The 18,297-nt window shown below is 35.1% G+C and overlaps 1 protein-coding gene across 3 annotated transcripts in view; it reads left to right on the top strand.

The window, feature by feature from the left end:
* The first annotated feature begins 267 nt into the window (after positions 1-267).
* LOC121388601 (pyruvate dehydrogenase phosphatase regulatory subunit, mitochondrial-like) overlaps positions 268-18,297 on the top strand; it is a 36,581-nt gene continuing 18,551 nt past the window's right edge. Inside the window, exons 1-7 of one of the 3 annotated variants that reach the window (XM_041520005.1) lie at positions 268-389; positions 3,972-4,573; positions 8,469-8,599; positions 10,286-10,367; positions 13,469-13,550; positions 15,438-15,519; positions 17,546-17,673. In XM_041520005.1, coding sequence (XP_041375939.1) covers positions 4,308-4,573; positions 8,469-8,599; positions 10,286-10,367; positions 13,469-13,550; positions 15,438-15,519; positions 17,546-17,673 — 771 coding nt within the window. In that variant the 5' untranslated portion in view covers positions 268-389; positions 3,972-4,307. Of the gene's footprint in view, positions 390-441; positions 559-3,971; positions 4,574-8,468; positions 8,600-10,285; positions 10,368-13,468; positions 13,551-15,437; positions 15,520-17,545; positions 17,674-18,297 lie in introns of those variants that run through there. The other 2 variants (XM_041520006.1, XM_041520007.1) reach the window with 2 other exon arrangements.

Below are 18,297 nucleotides of genomic sequence, written 5' to 3'. Positions count from 1 at the left end.
GGACTAAAATATCGGCTTACACTTGAAAAATTATATTATTTACTTTTAAAAAAGAAGTGTGTCAGGTCAAACGTCGTTATATGCCAGTTAATAATTTGATAGTTAGGCTAACATTTATAAGTGTTACTGACACTTCATATATTCATATATAGCCTCGGGTTTCATACTTTTATCAACTCGTGCTTATAAATTATGATATCACAAGACACTCGCTATAACGTCACTTTCCATACGAAAATAATAAACTCGTCCATCACCGTTTCCGTTCCAACGCTGTAAAACTTTCGATGTAATAAAATTGTGGAATTTTTTAATTTGTTGATCATGTTAGAAGTTGAAATAATCTACCATTTCACCTTTGGCAAAAATGGATATGACGTGAAATTACGGTAGGATATGTTCAAAACCAAAACGTCAACGGTACCACAACGGTATCAATGATTTTTTACGATGTCCTGTTGACAACAGTGTTGTGTTGTCGACAATAACGAATTTCGTTGGGACGAAACGGAGGGGCTTGGTGCAGATATTTTCCACATGTTCTTCATCAGTGTTACTGTATGCATATGAGTGATAGCAAAAAGAGGATGGGCCTTGGGAATAAACTATTTTCAGCGTTGTAGGGTTATTAAATAGCATGGGGATTATGTGCATTTATTGTGTGTCGCTGTGTTGATTTTTTCAGCTAAACAGAAAGGTTGTTTTGGGGGGGATGAATTTCCCTACAGCCCCCTCCCCTCCCAGCTACCACTGCAGAGTTTCTACCAGAGGGTAAAACTGGTATGGTGCCATACCCAAATTTTTTGGCAGATTTGATCATCACTGTATGATTTTCTTAACCCTAACCATAAATTTAACCCATTTCTTTCTGGGGGAGCCCCCCCCCCCCCCCCCCCCTGTTGACTAGTTTCATTCAATTTCATAGCACCATACCCAAAAATTTATTTTTGCCAGAAACACTGACTAGATCTGACACTGACATTTCAGTCTTTAATGAAAACCTGGTAAATAGGTAGGTTAATTCACTGATGTTGATCGGGCTATTTCTCATTCCAGCCAGTGCACCGTGACTGATATATTAAAGGTGTGGTATGTGTTATCCTGTCTTGGATAGTGCATATAAAAGATCCCTTGCTACAAATGGAAAAATGTAGTGGGTTAAATGTTTCCTCTCTAAGACCGTCAAAATGACCATATGTTTGACATCCAATAGCTGATGATTAATAAATCGATGTGCTCTAATGATGTCGTTAAACAAAACAAACTTTTAACTTTTTCTGTTCATGGAAAAAATGTAGTGGATTTCTTTCTAAGACTATCGTCAACATCCCTAAATGCGTTATGCTTCCAACTCCGTTCAGTTTGTTTTCTTGTTCATGGTTTGCGCAATTAACATCAGATTTGTTGTCTGCTTGTCTTTCACTTGTGAGGTTTTTCTTCACAGTTCGAGAACAAGTAAGTACTATCTAAATACAACACTTACAAACCAGAGGGGACTATAGGTTTTATCTTCGTCCTTCTGTCTGTCTGTCTGTCCATCCGTCCATCCGTCCGTCCATCCATCTGTACCACAGTTTTCAAGATGGGTTTTTTTTAGAAAGCCTTGAGATATTGCAATTTTGTGTATAGCTTTATCATGTATTGTTACAGATCTAGTTTGACTTTCATGGCGATTCACATATTTTTAACAGAGTTATGGCCCTTGACCTTAGGAGAAGTGAAAATGTGTTTTCCTGATTTTTTTTCAGAAGGCCTTGAGATATTGACCTGAAATTATGTGTATAGCTTTATCATATACTGTTACAGATTAAGTTTTACTTTCATGGCGATTTACCCATTTTTGACGGAGTTATGGCCCTTGAACTTAAGAGATTTCAAAATTTGTTTTCCAGAATAACTTTTCACAAAGCCTTGAGATATTGAACTGAAATTTTGTGTATAGTTTTATCATGTAACGTTTACCTATTTTCGATGGAGTTATGACCTTTGAACTTTGGAGATATAAAAATTTGTTTTTCAGACTTGTTTTGCAAAGCGTAAAGATATTGATATGAAATGTTGTATATGCTTTTATCATGTACTGTTACTTATTAAGTTTAACTTTTTTGGTGATTTACCCTCTTTTCACAGAGGTATTGCCCTTGAATTTAGTAAATACAAAAAACATTTGAGTTCGGTAAGGGACATGCTTTGCTTTGGCAGTGTTCTCATAATGCTTGTTGTCTCAACCATAATTATTTGCTCTTTCTTTATCTTTTTTTTTTAGGTCACCTGAGTGAAAGGCTCAAGTTACCTACTGCAATCTGTTTTCATTTGTCGTGCATTGTGCATAAATGTTTCACATTTTCAATTTATTCTCCAAAGCTACTTGACCAATCCCAACCAAATTTTGTGGGAAACTTCCTTTTTACATAAAGAATTTTATCATTCTGACCCCCTTCCCAACAGGCCTGGGGCCAAAATAGGAACATTAAAACAATTTTTCAAAATCTGAATAGCCTTCATACATGTAAAGGTCAGTAGATGGTTTAAATATAAATTTGTGAATGTCATTAATGTTGTCCTTGGGAACTACTTCAAGTAATGTGATTTATTCAACATTTTTGCCAAAACTACTTTCAATCAAACATTTTGTGAGAAGGTTCCTTGGCACATGGAAAAACTCATTTCAGAGGCGGGTCCAAATGGCAAACATTAAGCTAGTTATAAACTTTGTTTTCTTCTCTACTTCCAGAAATGCCAATGGCTAGTGATTCTGTTATATTTTAATTCCATAATGCTTTAAAATACATTTTAGAGATCCTTAATGTTTTTTTACACACTATCCCAAACCTTCCCCTCACCATGTGCTGTCTTATATTTCAAGCAGACCATATTGTTTTCTTAGTAGGCCATTTTTCTTTTGACCTATTTAAAAAAAAAATACCAGAGGGTCATATTTTACTTGTTATTTCGAGCCCTGAATAGATGGTTTATGGAAGTTGTGAATTTCATTGGTGTTGGGTCCCCCGTTTGTCTCTGGAGAGAAGGGGAGGTTTACTATAGCTATATTGAGAAATGCATTTAAAACTAATTTAACCAACGGAGAAACAAGTTATGAATTTAGTCTCTTTTTGTTTGTTTGTTAACCCAAGTAAAAATACAACTGGGATCCCACTGGGATAAAATTATGGGATTCTCGGTTGTCCCGGCGGGATCCCAGTCATATCCTGGCTGTGTATTAATATACAGCCTATAGTAAGGCAGACAAACATGTAAGTTAAAATTATTACATAAACGTATGAGTGGTATGCATACTTATGAGTGGTATTGCAGACTTTCAATATTTTTATTAATATCCCCAAACATGACAGAAGATTAAGGGTTTATCAAAAGTGCAAATAACCATGCATACCAAGAATATGTTTATGCGATAACTGACTTATTACATCTTACTATAATAATAAAAACAATTCTGACCATGCCATTGCATGCGTAGTAGTGTTCACCCAAATGACATGTCCCTAGCTAGCAATGATGTCGTGTTCCTTGCCAGGATGCTCAGCATTCCGTCAATTCCATAAATTCAACCAACTTTCTAGACGAAGTAAGTAGTGTAACTATTTAATTAAACTTTTGTTAATCATAATGTAGAAAGGTAGTATGTAATAAATAAGAACCACATACCAGTTGTTTTGACATGTTATTTATTGTACTCATTTATAGTGTGGAAGATTACAACTCAACCACTAGCTGTCTCGTGGTATAATATTTTTGCACATTATAAACTTGTGCAATAAATAAAATGACAAAACAACTGGTATGTGGTTCTGTCTATGTACTATGTCATTAAGTGAACATGCATGATGCAGTAAGGAAGTGTGATGCAGTGAGATGTGTGGTTTAAAAAGTATGTAGTTACACAGATTTATTGTCAATAGGAAAGTGACCTATAAGCATGGTTCAATACACGCTATACATTTTCTTTACAGGTAGTCCAGCCAGTAACATAAAACGAATGCAGTCTAGTGTCGCTGTGTGAATAGACACTATCGATGATAAAAATTTGCTAGCCATTCTGTACTGTAAGAAGGGCAGTAACTCAGCTGTGCTGTTAAAACCATGTTGCATTGATGGATGTCACTGACCTATATATTTATGTACATTTATGTTTGGTCTGTTTAACCACTGATGCATAACTTTAGACTATCTAAGCAAGTACATGTATAAGCATTTAAATGCTCATAAATGCTATCATGTATTGCTTACTGGAATTATCTGTATCTCTTGTTACTCAAGAGTGACATTTTGTTCTTTCATAAGTTAAAATGGCAAATATTTGGTGCAGATATATGCAAAATTTCAAATGCCAATACCAAACATTGGGAAATGTCTCTCTTGTCAAGAGATGTTTGATAGGCAGACGGCAGATAGAACAAACTCGTCTATACACCATAGTGCAGCCTGGAGACTTCAATATAGTTCCAAAGCAGGCGCGGGTGGTAATTGCAGGAGGAGGTGTCATCGGGACGTCTGTGGCGTATCATTTGGCAGAAAGGGGATGGACAGATGTAATTCTTTTAGAGCAAGGGAGGTATGTACGCATTTATTCATATGAATCAAGCAGTATATTTTTGTAAATGGAAGGGAAGAACATAGCTTAATTAGTGGTAGATATTTTTCTATATTTAAACTTTTAAATAACTTTTGTTGGACAAAAAATTTAAATGTTTATATTGTTTCCAATTTAGTGTTTCATTTTCATCTGCATTATTAGCATACCAAGGACCATGGGGGTGATTGAGATCTAGCTCAGTCCATTCTAAAGTGCATATAAAATAATGATGAAAAATGTAGCAGGTTTCCACTAATTATTATCAACATAAATACAGGTACCTATACTATTGGGATCTTAGCTTTTTTCTATGATTGACATCCCCATTTCATGATGGAATGTAGCTTAGTATATAAAGTGTTTTTACTAGACTTAAGTGATATGGTGGTAATGCAAAATACAGTCATTACGTGAACAGCTCATTTTATTTTACAGACTGGACTACTGGTGTAGTTTGTGAAAGAAAAAAAATGCAGTAGAGTATGCATTGACTTTATTACAAATTAATTTCTGGTTATGGATCGTTACATGTAGTCTATAAACCTTTGTGACTATTTTGCTTTGATGTCAAGTGCCTGTGCTTGCATCCATTAACATTAATGGCCAGATGTCACACTTTTTGGAGGACAATACATTCAGACAGTTACGTGGTATTGATTAACTTGCAGATCTGTGTTCTTTTGTATGTGGTTCAAGATCAGTGGTTAAGTTATTGGTGATCAGGATAGTTTGTATTGGCTGACGCATGTAGGAGGATGTCTGGACTGTGGACAGCAAAGTTTATAGGGGGAGGGTTGAGTCATGTTCTGAAAAATATATTGACAAAAACAATTGCTTGAGCTGGTGAGGGTGTTTTGACCCCGACCTCCCCCCCCCCCCCCTCCCAATTGGCAAGTTTCTGCCAGAGGGTAAAATGTTTGCAGATTTTATTTTTTTAAGTTGACCTTTTGACAAAATTAATGACTCTTATTATTAATGTATGATTTTCTTAACCCTAACCCTAAACCTAACCCATTTTCTTTCTGTAGGTGGGCCCCCATACCCCCTATTGACTGGTTGCATTCAGCACACACATTGTAAATATTTAATGTCATAGCGCTATACCTAAAAATGTCTTTCTGTCAGAAACACTGATTGGGTCTATATCTGGATACCAGTTCCATCCCAGATTGTGTTCACAAATCAGTGGGACGATACACATGTATGGACACTGTAATGACTGGTCACTCTATCACTATTTCAGAAGCATCGACCTCCGTTCTGGACAGATCGTTTAGATTGAACAGTGATACTGAGTGGGGGCATAAGTAGGCTTTTGAAATGTATACTTGATTCCATGTTTTTAAGTGTGATGCACTTTCAAAAACATGGGCTTGAGAACATTGCAGATGTGTTTGGGAATATGTACAGTCAAACCTGTGTTAAATGGCCTCCAAAGTGAGTGTCAAAAAGTGGCCTATTAAGACAGGTGCCTGCTTAATACAGGTATTAGATGATTTGGGAGAAGAACAATGTGGCCTTTTGACAAAGGTATCTATTTAATACAGGTGGCTGTTTCAGAACGGTTGACTGCTCAGTTGTGATGTTAACTAAATTTTCCCAGCATTGCTAGCATGACCCATATAACCAGCAGTATAACTGAGTGCAATACAGAGTTACTTCCCTTGTAGTTCTGTTATTGGTGCACTATTGATACCATCTTCATAAATCAAGGCTAATATTCTTTCCTCGTATTCAGCCTTGATACATGTAGTCAAGATTACTGATATCCACTACTAGCGCCCTCTATTGGAAGAAAATTTGTAACACCGATTATGTCCCTTACACGATGACATCGCTGACATGTAACATGTAACAACCTTGAAAGCAATATCAAAAATTAACCGCCGAAACCTTTTTTTTAACATATCGTGACAAACACGACACGTTTCCACGGACGCTGATGCTGCCATCTTTGTTTACAATAACAAGGGAATCTATAAGGAGCATTGCGATTCGTTGCAATCAGATCTCATTGCATCCAATGAAAATTAAGCATTTTGTGGCACGATTTCTTGACGACATGTATCAAGGCTGAATACGAGGAACGAATATTAGCCTTGATTTATGAAGATGTATTGATACATGAGGACCCGTCTCAGTGATGTCGTGGTTAGGCCATCAGACATAAGGCTGGTAGGTACTGGGTTAGAAGCCTGGTACCGGCTCCCACCCAGGGCGAGTTTTAATGACTCAATGGGTAGGTGTAAGACCACTACACCCTCTTCTCTCTCACTAACCACTAACATCTCTCTTTTTATTTGGTTTATAAAACCCAACTAAAACAGATGTAGGTCTGGATTTTTAATCTTGTTTTCCAAATTCTTTATTTATAAAAGTAAAGTGAAAAATATCTTACCAAACATTGAACATTTAAAGAATGAATTGTACATAAGATACCAAATTGAAAAGTATTCTTACTTCACTAAATGTAGAAAAGCTGATTTCAATTTAAAAAATGGTCAAAATATGCAACACTTTTTCAAAAAGCGTAACAATATGAGAAAGTACAAACTTCTGAGGATCATCTGTATGAATATATATGTATATAATACACATGAGTATGCAAAGGGATGAGTGGAAACTGTCAAATGTAGCATGAGATTATGTGTGAATGACTGGATATATGTTTGTCTTGTTACATGTGTGTCTGAAAAAACAACAACACCATAATAAATTCAATTGCTAAATGTTCTATTCCCAGTGTTGGTGAGATTTATACAGGAAGAATATTGTACGGTGATGATTCAGGTCTCCCCAACCCTGGCATGACCTATTTTGTGGGGATGATAAAGAATTAGAAAAAAAATAAAATAATAAAACCCATCTAACTCTCTTTCCTGGATAGATAGCCCAGATAGCTGAGGTGTGTGCCTAGGACAGCGTGCTTGAACCTTAATTAGATATAAGCACGAAAATTAGTTGAAATGAAATGATACATGAGGAAATGAAATGCTGTTTGAAATATATAATCGTTTAAATTATATTTTCCTACAAAGATGTTTAAAAGCATAAAGTAGCAAACAGATTTAGTAAGTAGACCTAATCAGTAAATTTCAATTGATTATTAAATGATCATTGAAGCAGTTTGTACAAACTGATGATGATCACAACATTTCATCAGATTCCAATCACTACTCAGTTTAATACTTTGTGAATCTAGTTATATCCATGATACTTGAAAAAAGTTTGTTTTGTATAATGACACCACTAGAGCACATTAATTATTAATCATCGGCTATTGGATATCATACATTTAATAATTTTGACATTATTTTAGAGAGGAAGCCTGCTACATTTTTCTATTAGTAGCAAGGGATCTTTTATATGCACCATCCCACTGATTGGATTACATATACCCCAGTGCACTGGCTGGAACAAGAAATAGTCCAATGGGCCCACAGACTGAAAATAATTTAAATGAAAATAAATTATATCATTCTGATGTACCTCCATTTTCAGTTGCACACAAAATTAGTGGCGGATCTAAGTGGGATCCCCCTAAATGTTTTGAAAGTTATATTTTAAAATTATTTTTTCATTTTATTTTATGTTGGCGAATCCAAGGAATCCCATTGGGAACATCTGTGGGCTTCGGCCACATGTCATTGCCCCCCCCCCACCAAATGGAATTTTTGGATCCGCCACTAAAAATACATTTGAAGCTACTGCAAATACCAGGACCACAAAATACATGTTGGATTTGCAAAAGTTGATAATTTAATCAAGAAATTGTACTTAAATGTAATTTAAAAGTTAAAAAACAAAAAGTTAAAACTATTTTCCACTGCCTGATAACTAAGTTTTTTTAATAATAAAAAAGTGATAATTTCAGACTTACGTGTGGTACAACATGGCACACTGCCGGTCTTGTTAGCACCATGTTTGGGAGCATAGCTTTATTGAAGTTTGCTGTCTACAGTCGTAATCTATACAGCAGATTGGAGCAGGAGGGACATGGCATAGGTAAGAGCAATATTTGATGATATAGAAGAAGTTTGGTTTGTTTAACGACACCACTACAGCAGATTGATTCATTAATCGTCGGCTATTGGAAAGAAAGAAAGAAATGTTTTATTTAACAACGCACTCAACACATTTTATTTACGGTTATATGGCGTCAGACATATGGTTAAGGACCACACAGATTTTGAGAGGAAACCCGCTGTCGCCACTACATGGGCTACTCTTCCGATTAGCAGCAAGGGATCTTTTATTTGCGCTTCCCACAGGCAGGATAGCACAAACCATGGCCTTTGTTGAACCAGTTATGGATCACTGGTCGGTGCAAGTGGTTTATACCTACCCATTGAGCCTTGCGGAGCACTCACTCAGGGTTTCGAGTCGGTATCTGGATTAAAAGTCCCATGCCGTGACTGGGATCCGAACCCAGTACCTACTAGCCTGTAGACTGATGGCCTACCACGACGCCACCGAGGCCGGTCGGCTATTGGATGTCAAACATTGGTAATTTTGACAAATAGTCATCAGAGGAAACCCACTACATTTTTTTCTAATGCAGCAAGGGATCTTTTATATGCACTTTCCCACAGACAGGATGGCACATACCACTGCCTAATGCTCAGGTTATTGATGTAGTGTTGGATACCAACTTTATTCTGTAAAAATAGGAATGGGGAACCCTGTGAGGGTTGGCAACATTGGACCAGGGTTATCAACTTTGTCCTGTGAAGATAGGACTGGGAAACTCTGTAAGGGTTGCCAGGTGGAATTCCCCATTTGTTCCTGAACAGGATAAAGCCAACAACCTATATTCCTTCCAAGCCTCCATTAACATTGGGTTTTTTGTAAATAATTTTAGTTCATTTGACAGAAAAAGAAAAGTAGAAGTGTTTTGGAAATAATTAAAAAAAATACTATTTCAGAAATACATTTTTATGCATGTTTTTGCATTGGGCTATATTCACCTCTTTTTTTTCAACTGCATATTTTTTTGCCATCGACATTTTCTTAATTGCAGGGGTTGTACCATAGTAAGAAAACAATGATTGCTTCTGGAAAGGACTATACATCATTAGCATTTTTGTTATTTTTATCTTGTAGTCCATCAAAAAATAATGAAATAATTGTATTTATTTTTAATTTTTCATACACAAATGTTGTATTTGACAGTTTAAACTTGTTTATAGACTTCAGATGTTTTTCAAACATGGGCTTCATGCTACAAAGAGTTCTGCTATATTCATTACATTTCTGTTCTGTTTATCATTTATATAAAACCTCTTTCATTCCACCTTTTTGGAATTCTCCTCCTGACATTTATTCACTGTTTTGGGCCTGGACATAGCTCAGTGCTAAAGTGTTTGCTTGATGCACAGTCTGTCTAGGATCGATCCCCATTGGTGGATCCATTCTCGTTCCATCCAGTGCTCCACAGCTGGTATAACAAAGGCTGTGGTATGTACTATCCTGTCTGTGGGATGGTGCATATAAAAGATCCCTTTCTGCTAATCGAAAAGAGTAGCCCATGAAGTAGCGACAGTGGGTTTCCTCTCTCAATATCTGTGTGGTCCTTAACCATATATCTGACGCCATATAACTGTAAATAAAATGTGTTGAGTGCGTCGTTAAATATATCATTTCCTTCTTTTTTTATTCACTGTTTTGTTTTATTTTTGTGTTTGTCAACAGGGTGGAAAGCATGTGGAGGGATGACTTTAGCTCGAACCAAGGACAGAATGGTAGATTTACAAAGGAGACTAGCAGTTGCTAAGTGAGTATTTCATTTCATTTGAACTTATTTTCGTGCTTATATCCAATTAAGGTTCAAGCATGCTGTCCTGGGCACACACCTCAGCTATCTGAGTTGTCTGTCCAGGACAGTGGGTCAGTTGTTAGTGGTTAGTGAGAGAGAAGAGGGATGGAAACCCCGTACCTACCAGCCTTATGATGGCTTAACCACGACACCACTGAGGCAGTATTCAAGTGATGTTATGCAAGGTGTTAGTCCACTTATTAAATGCAAGTGAAAATTCGGACAGAAGAGTTTAAAAAAAAAAAACACCCACCAGTCTCTTTCTTTCTTTTTTTGGTAAACAAATAAAGCATTTATTTTTAGGTTGGTTATTTTTCTGTATACTTTATTACTCTGCTTTCACCCATTTTAAATTAGTGTCAGTGTTAGTACAAAGAGAACAAAAGTGCAATAAAAAGATTTCAAAATACATGTAGTTGGTTTTAATTAATGATCATTTGAATTTTGTATTTAATTATAGAAGTATTATATGGTCCTGTAAACAGATGGACTGGTAGACTGGTACTGGTTCAACAGACTAGTGAGATAGTTTTTATTACATTATTGCGTTGCCAAGGCAAAAGGATATTAGAAATGTAATGATTGTATCACAAGGGTAGGATTGTATTGAAGATTTAATGATTTGTAATTGTCACAATGGTAGAATAATATTAGAGATTTGGTGATTGTACAGTACTACAAGGATAGAACATTATTTGAAAGTGATTGTGTCACATTGGTAGAACAGTATTATAGTTGTAATGATTGTACTACAACTGAAGTACAAGGCTAGAATTGTATTGAAGATTTAGTGATTTTGTCACAGTGGTAGAATAGTATTGGAGATGCAAGACAGACTGATTCCATAGTCTATGACATCATTGGGGAGTATTACGGTGTTGGTAATATATGATGTCATATCACTGCGAGTTGGTTAGTTATAGATCAATATTTTGTTATTAAAACTTTCATTATGAAAGCTATCTTGTTAATTTGTAGTGTTAAATTATATTTAACACATGAAACAGACGCGACAAATATGATAACTAGTGTAGAATAGTATTAGAGCTGTAATGATTGTATAGTACTACACAGCTAGAACCGTATTTGAAAATAAGTGATTCTGTCACAATGGTAGAATAGTATTGGAGATGTAATGATTGTATAGTACTACACAGCTAGAACCGTATTTGAAAATAAGTGATTCTGTCACAATGGTAGAATAGTATTGGAGATGTAATGATTGTATAGTACTACACAGCTAGAACCGTATTTGAAAATAAGTGATTCTGTCACAATGGTAGAATAGTATTGGAGATGTAATGATTGTATAGTACTACACAGCTAGAACCGTATTTGAAAATAAGTGATTCTGTCACAATGGTAGAATAGTATTGGAGATGTAATGATTGTATAGTACTACACAGCTAGAACCGTATTTGAAAATAAGTGATTCTGTCACAATGGTAGAATAGTATTGGAGATGTAATGATTGTATAGTACTACACAGCTAGAACCGTATTTGAAAATAAGTGATTCTGTCACAATGGTAGAATAGTATTGGAGATGTAATGATTGTATAGTACTACACAGCTAGAACCGTATTTGAAAATAAGTGATTCTGTCACAATGGTAGAATAGTATTGGAGATGTAATGATTGTATAGTACTACACAGCTAGAACCGTATTTGAAAATAAGTGATTCTGTCACAATGGTAGAATAGTATTGGAGACGTAATGATTGTATAGTACTACACAGCTAGAACCGTATTTGAAAATAAGTGATTCTGTCACAATGGTAGAATAGTATTGGAGACGTAATGATTGTATAGTACTACACAGCTAGAACCGTATTTGAAAATAAGTGATTCTGTCACAGTGGTAGAATAGTATTGGAGATGTAATGATTGTATAGTACTACACAGCTAGAACCGTATTTGAAAATAAGTGATTTTGTCACAGTGGTAGAATAGTATTGGAGATGTAATGATTGTATAGTACTACACAGCTAGAACCGTATTTGAAAATAAGTGATTTTGTCACAATGGTAGAATAGTATTGGAGATGTAATGATTGTACCATAAGGCTAGAACAGTATTTGAAAATAAGTGATTCTGTCACAATGGTAGAATAGTATTAGAGCTGTAATGATTGTATAGTACTACACAGCTAGAACCGTATTTGAAAATAAGTGATTCTGTCACAATGGTAGAATAGTATTGGAGATGTAATGATTGTATAGTACTACACAGCTAGAACCGTATTTGAAAATAAGTGATTTTGTCACAGTGGTAGAATAGTATTGGAGATGTAATGATTGTATAGTACTACACAGCTAGAACCGTATTTGAAAATAAGTGATTCTGTCACAATGGTAGAATAGTATTGGAGATGTAATGATTGTATAGTACTACACAGCTAGAACCGTATTTGAAAATAAGTGATTTTGTCACAATGGTAGAATAGTATTGGAGATGTAATGATTGTACCATAAGGCTAGAACCGTATTTGAAAATAAGTGATTCTGTCACAATGGTAGAATAGTATTAGAGACGTAATGATTGTATAGTACTACACAGCTAGAACCGTATTTGAAAATAAGTGATTCTGTCACAATGGTAGAATAGTATTGGAGATGTAATGATTGTATAGTACTACACAGCTAGAACCGTATTTGAAAATAAGTGATTTTGTCACAATGGTAGAATAGTATTGGAGATGTAATGATTGTACCATAAGGCTAGAACAGTATTTGAAAATAAGTGATTCTGTCACAATGGTAGAATAGTATTAGAGACGTAATGATTGTACCATAAGGCTAGAACAGTATTTGAGAATGAGTGATTTTGTCACATGGGTAGAATAGTATTGGAGATGTAATGATTATACTGTACAACACGGCTAGAACAGTATTTGAAAATAAGTGATTTTGTCACAATAGTAGAATAGTATTGGAGATGTAATGATTGTACATGGCTAAATGTGTATTGAAGATTTAGTCACAAGAGTGGAATAGTATTGTAAAAAATAATGATGGAATTACTGTTTTACTAGATATTCTGCATGTTTATGTTTTAAAGGACACATGGTACAGAAGCTTATGTGGTCACTCCAGCAGAAATTAAAAAATTATGTCCATTGATCAACACAGAAGATCTAGCCGTAAGTGAAAAATGCTTTTAAAGATAATGCAAAATTCAAAAGTATTTTTTAAAAAAGAAAAAAAGAAGTTTGTTTTGTTTAACGACACCACTAGAGTACATTGATTAAGTAATCATCGGCTATTGGATGTCAAACATTTGATAATTCCGACTCGTAGTTGACAGAGGAAACCCGCTATATTTTCCTAATGCAGGAAGTGTTTCCTCTGTTGACTATGATCGTGTGATGCATGCACTTCCGGCGAGTGCTCAACCAACTGAGCTAAATCCTGCCCTCAATAGTATTAAAACTACAAACTTGTTTTCTGTAAAATTAAACAAAGTTCTTGCCATCATATAACTTTGTTTACTTTTTCAATAAACAAGTTTGTTTTGCCTTTTAACACCACTAGAGCAAAATGATTTATTAAAAATCGTGTGTTGGATGTCAGACGTTTGGTAATTCTTTCACATCTTCCGAAGAGGTCTGCTGCAATGTTTTTCATTAGCAGCAAGGAATATTTAAATTTTTATATATTGTTTCTAACAGACAGGACAGCACATACCATGACCTTTGATATACCAATCATGGGGTATTGGTTTGCGACAGAAAAACCCCCAATCAAAGAATGGGACCACCGAGATGGTTAGATCTCTAAACCAAGCATCTCAGGCAATTGCTCTAGCGACTGATCTAGATCCTACTCCCTGAAAAAGAAAGGGGCTGACATTACTAAATAAACTGTATACCCTGAGGTGACTAATGTTTCACGGTTTAAATAATAAACTTCAATTTGTATCATTTGATTTCTTTATTACACACCAGTGTAAGATATTACTCATGTCATAACAATTACTCAATATCTAACTAGTGTCATATTGGCATGCGCAGACTGGCGGGGTAAAAATTTTATTTGAATGACGTCGGGATTCGAATGACAATACTTTGAATCTTCCTGCAATAAAATAAACTGGGTGCATGATGCGTCCTTTTTCCAAACGCAAGAAAACATTGAGTGCAAAATTGCTGTTGAGCTGAAATTTTGTGTATATGTTTATCACATACTGTTACAGATTAAGTTTGACTTTCATGGCAATTTACTGATTTATAACGGAGTTATGGCCCTTGAACTTAGGAGATGTGAAATGTTTTTTTCCGGATTTTTGCAATGCCTAGAGATATCAAAATGAAATTTTGTATATAGCTTTATCATTTGTATATAGCTTTACAGATCAAGTTAAAGTTTCATGGTGATTTACCCATTTATGACCCTTGAATTCAGGAGATACAAACAATTGTTGGGCCCAGTAGAGGACATGTATTGCTTTAGCAGTAGTCTCAACTAATTATGGGGCTGGGTCTGGCTCAGTTGGTAGAGCACTTGGATTGAATCTCCTTGACAAACCCATTGGGGTTTTCTCGTACCAACCAGGGCCTTTATCATTTGTATATAGCTTTACAGATCAAGTTAAAGTTTCATGGTGATTTACCCATTTATGACCCTTGAATTCAGGAGATACAAACAATTGTTGGGCCCAGTAGAGGACATGTATTGCTTTAGCAGTAGTCTCAACTAATACTGGGGCTGGGTCTGGCTCAGTTGGTAGAGCACTTGGATTGAATCTCCTTGACAAACCCATTGGGGTTTTCTCGTACCAACCAGGGCCTCTCAACTGGTATATCAAAGGTTGTGGTATGTGCTGTCTTGTCTGTGGGAAAGTACATGTAAAAGATATCTTGCTGCTAATGAACAAAAATGTAGCAGGTTTCTTCTGAAGACTTCGAGTCAGAATTACCAAATGTTTGACATCCAATAGCCAATGATTGCTCAGTGTGTTCTAGCGGTATCGTTAAAAAAAAAAATTAACTGGTACTAAAACAAACATGCCTGTTTTTTTCTACCTGCAGGGAGGTATATATGCACCGTCTGATGGAAAGGTCATGGGACCAGATGTTGCTCTTGTGTTCGCAGAATTAGCAAAGCAGAATGGTAATGTAACACTAAATGTAATTTCACTATTACTGTGGTAACAGAATTTTTTAATACATACGAACTTTAAGCTGTAACAGTTTTTTTCTCAAACCAATTGTAGATGATGTTTCTTTGAAACTGTTTGCTGTATCTACAAGGATGCAGTCCTTGGTGCACCTGTGGGAGATGTGGTTTAGATGGAAATGATTATAAATAAATATTTTGGTACTAGAATAATTCCATTCTCCCATCCCTAACCATGCAAGACAGACCGATTCCATAGTCTATGACATCATTGGGGAGTATTACGGTGTTGGTAATATATGATGTCATATCACTGTGAGTTGGTTAGTTATAGATCAATATTTTGTTATTAAAACTTTTATTATGAAAGCTATCTTGTTAATTTGTAGTGTTAAATTATATTTAACACATGAAACAGACGCGACAAATATGATAACTAGTGTAGTTTATTTATGATAAAATGGTCATATGATGGAGTCTTTTAATATAGGCATTACAATTTAATTTACTCAACTAACTGTTTCCCCAAACATAATTGGAGTAAGCATGGTACTGTAAAATACTTTATTTTTGCATGGAATTTATTTTTGTGTTTGAATAAAATTCATTAAAATAAATTCCACGTGAAATTAAAGCCTTACGAAAATTGGACATTTAAAACAAGAAAAAAAAGAAAGAAAGTAGTCTCATTCAGTCAGACCCGAGATCTCCTTATCTTCTGTTGCACAGGACTAGTAGTAACAATGCAACACTTAAAACTTTAAATAAAAAATAAACAAGTACAGACAGTATATTATAAGATAATAAACAATACTATGTTTTGCATGGTTTTAGAAAATGGATGTAAACATCACAGTATGTTCAAATGTGGAAGTGAGCAAAATCCGGGATGGGCTTATGCAATGAATCTATACTCGTAGTACATATTGGGTCTTCACATTAAATGTTTTGCCTGTTGGTCAATCAAAAACCGTACTGAACAAGTATTTTGACAGTAATAAATAGTTTAAATCAAACTTGAGCTAGCATCGTATCTTCAAATTTCATTTTGTTTTCAGGGTTGTTTTTTATAACAAATTAGAGGATTACGAAAAAGCACACAGGGTAGCCTAAGCACCATGCATAAGCTTACAGTATTTTGTAAACAATAAACATCAAAATTATTGACATTAGTTCAGGGTTTTTTATTGGAGGTGGGAATGACGGATTTGTGAAAATAAATGCTCGCAAGCTGACTCATTTTCATTAAATTGCGAACATTTTATCCCATGAAAATAAAGTATTTTACAGTAGTTCATTGGAAAGAAAAGACAGGAAGATTTAACAATGTCTCAGCACATTTAAATCTACAGCTACCTTGTATTTGGTATCTAACATTGGGCCTATTATATATGTTGATTTGGAATATTAAATGGCACCTCAACACATTTTAAACTAGGACTGTTTGGTGTCTAACATGGTTATTTCAACTTTGGTCTAGGGGAAATTCTCTGCCTTGAGGTACCCGTTGTGGGGCCCTGGTTGGGATGAGGAAAACTAACGGGACCATCAAGGTCATCCTAGAACCCATCACACCAAAAGTGACCACGTCATGTCTCGATACTTTATTGAAGAAAGATTTTTATCCATGCAGCCAAACCTACAGTTGTTTACATTAAATTATTTTTATTGTGAATTCAAAAAATATTTTTATTGTGAATTCAACAAATATTTTAATATACAGTGTTTGTAATCATGTAATCGCAGCAATTTTTAACAGATAGAGTTATGACCCTTAAACTTAGGAGATACAAAACTTTGTTTTTATTACTTTGTTTTTGCAATGGCTCAAAATACTGAGCTGAAATTTTGTGTATTTATCAATTTTTCACATAGAGATTTGGCACTTGAACTCAGGGGATATGTATTACCGTAGCAGTATTCTCGAAATTCTTGGGGTGGGGGGTTTGGTTTTTTGTGGGCGTCATGGTAAATTAAAAAAAAATTCAAGTTTACTATAGAAGTATTCTCCTCTTTTTAGGTGTCAAAGTATTTGAAGGTGTTCGTGTTGATCGTGTGTTGACAAAGAATAAATCTCCTCGGGTATCTAGTGTGGAGACATCACATGGAACAATACAATGTGAATACTTTGTCAACTGTGCCGGACAGGTTAGCAAGTAATGTATTATTTTGTACAATTCAAAACAATTTCATGTCTGTAAATTCAGAATTAAAAAACAAAGTTTGTTTTGTTTAACAACGCCACTAGAGCATGTTGATTAATGAATCATCGGCTATTGGATGTCAAACATTAGGTAATTTTGATACGTAGTCATCATTCGAAACCCGCTACATTTTTTCTAATGCAGAAAGGATCTTTTATATGTACTTTTCCACAGACAGGAAAGCACATACCATGGCTTTTGACAAGTTGTGGTGCACTGGTTGGAACAAGAAAACCCCCAATAAGTTGAATGGATCCACTGAGGTGATTCGACCCTGCAATGAGAGCACCTCAAGCTAGCATTCAACTGACTGAGCAAAATCCTGTGTCAAATTAAAAAACAAATGTTGAGGGATTATGAATTTTTTAAATATAACAAAATTGTGATAAAATTGTTTTTCATTTTCCCTCATTTAACTTAAAATAAGGATATTGCAGCAGCCATAAATATCATTAATTAAAAATAATTTTAAGCTTCATTTTAAGTTAAAATATGGCTGTGTTGCTTTTTTAAATTCAAATTTGAATGTTTTAGACAATGTGGCCCTAATGGAATTATTGTAAGCAAT

The sequence above is a fragment of the Gigantopelta aegis genome, chromosome 14 (genome assembly GCF_016097555.1).
Source record: "Gigantopelta aegis isolate Gae_Host chromosome 14, Gae_host_genome, whole genome shotgun sequence".
Classification (NCBI taxonomy): Eukaryota; Metazoa; Mollusca; class Gastropoda; order Neomphalida; family Peltospiridae; genus Gigantopelta; species Gigantopelta aegis.
Note: the sequence above shows the minus strand (reverse complement) of the source record. Positions and strands in the feature narration are given on the sequence as shown.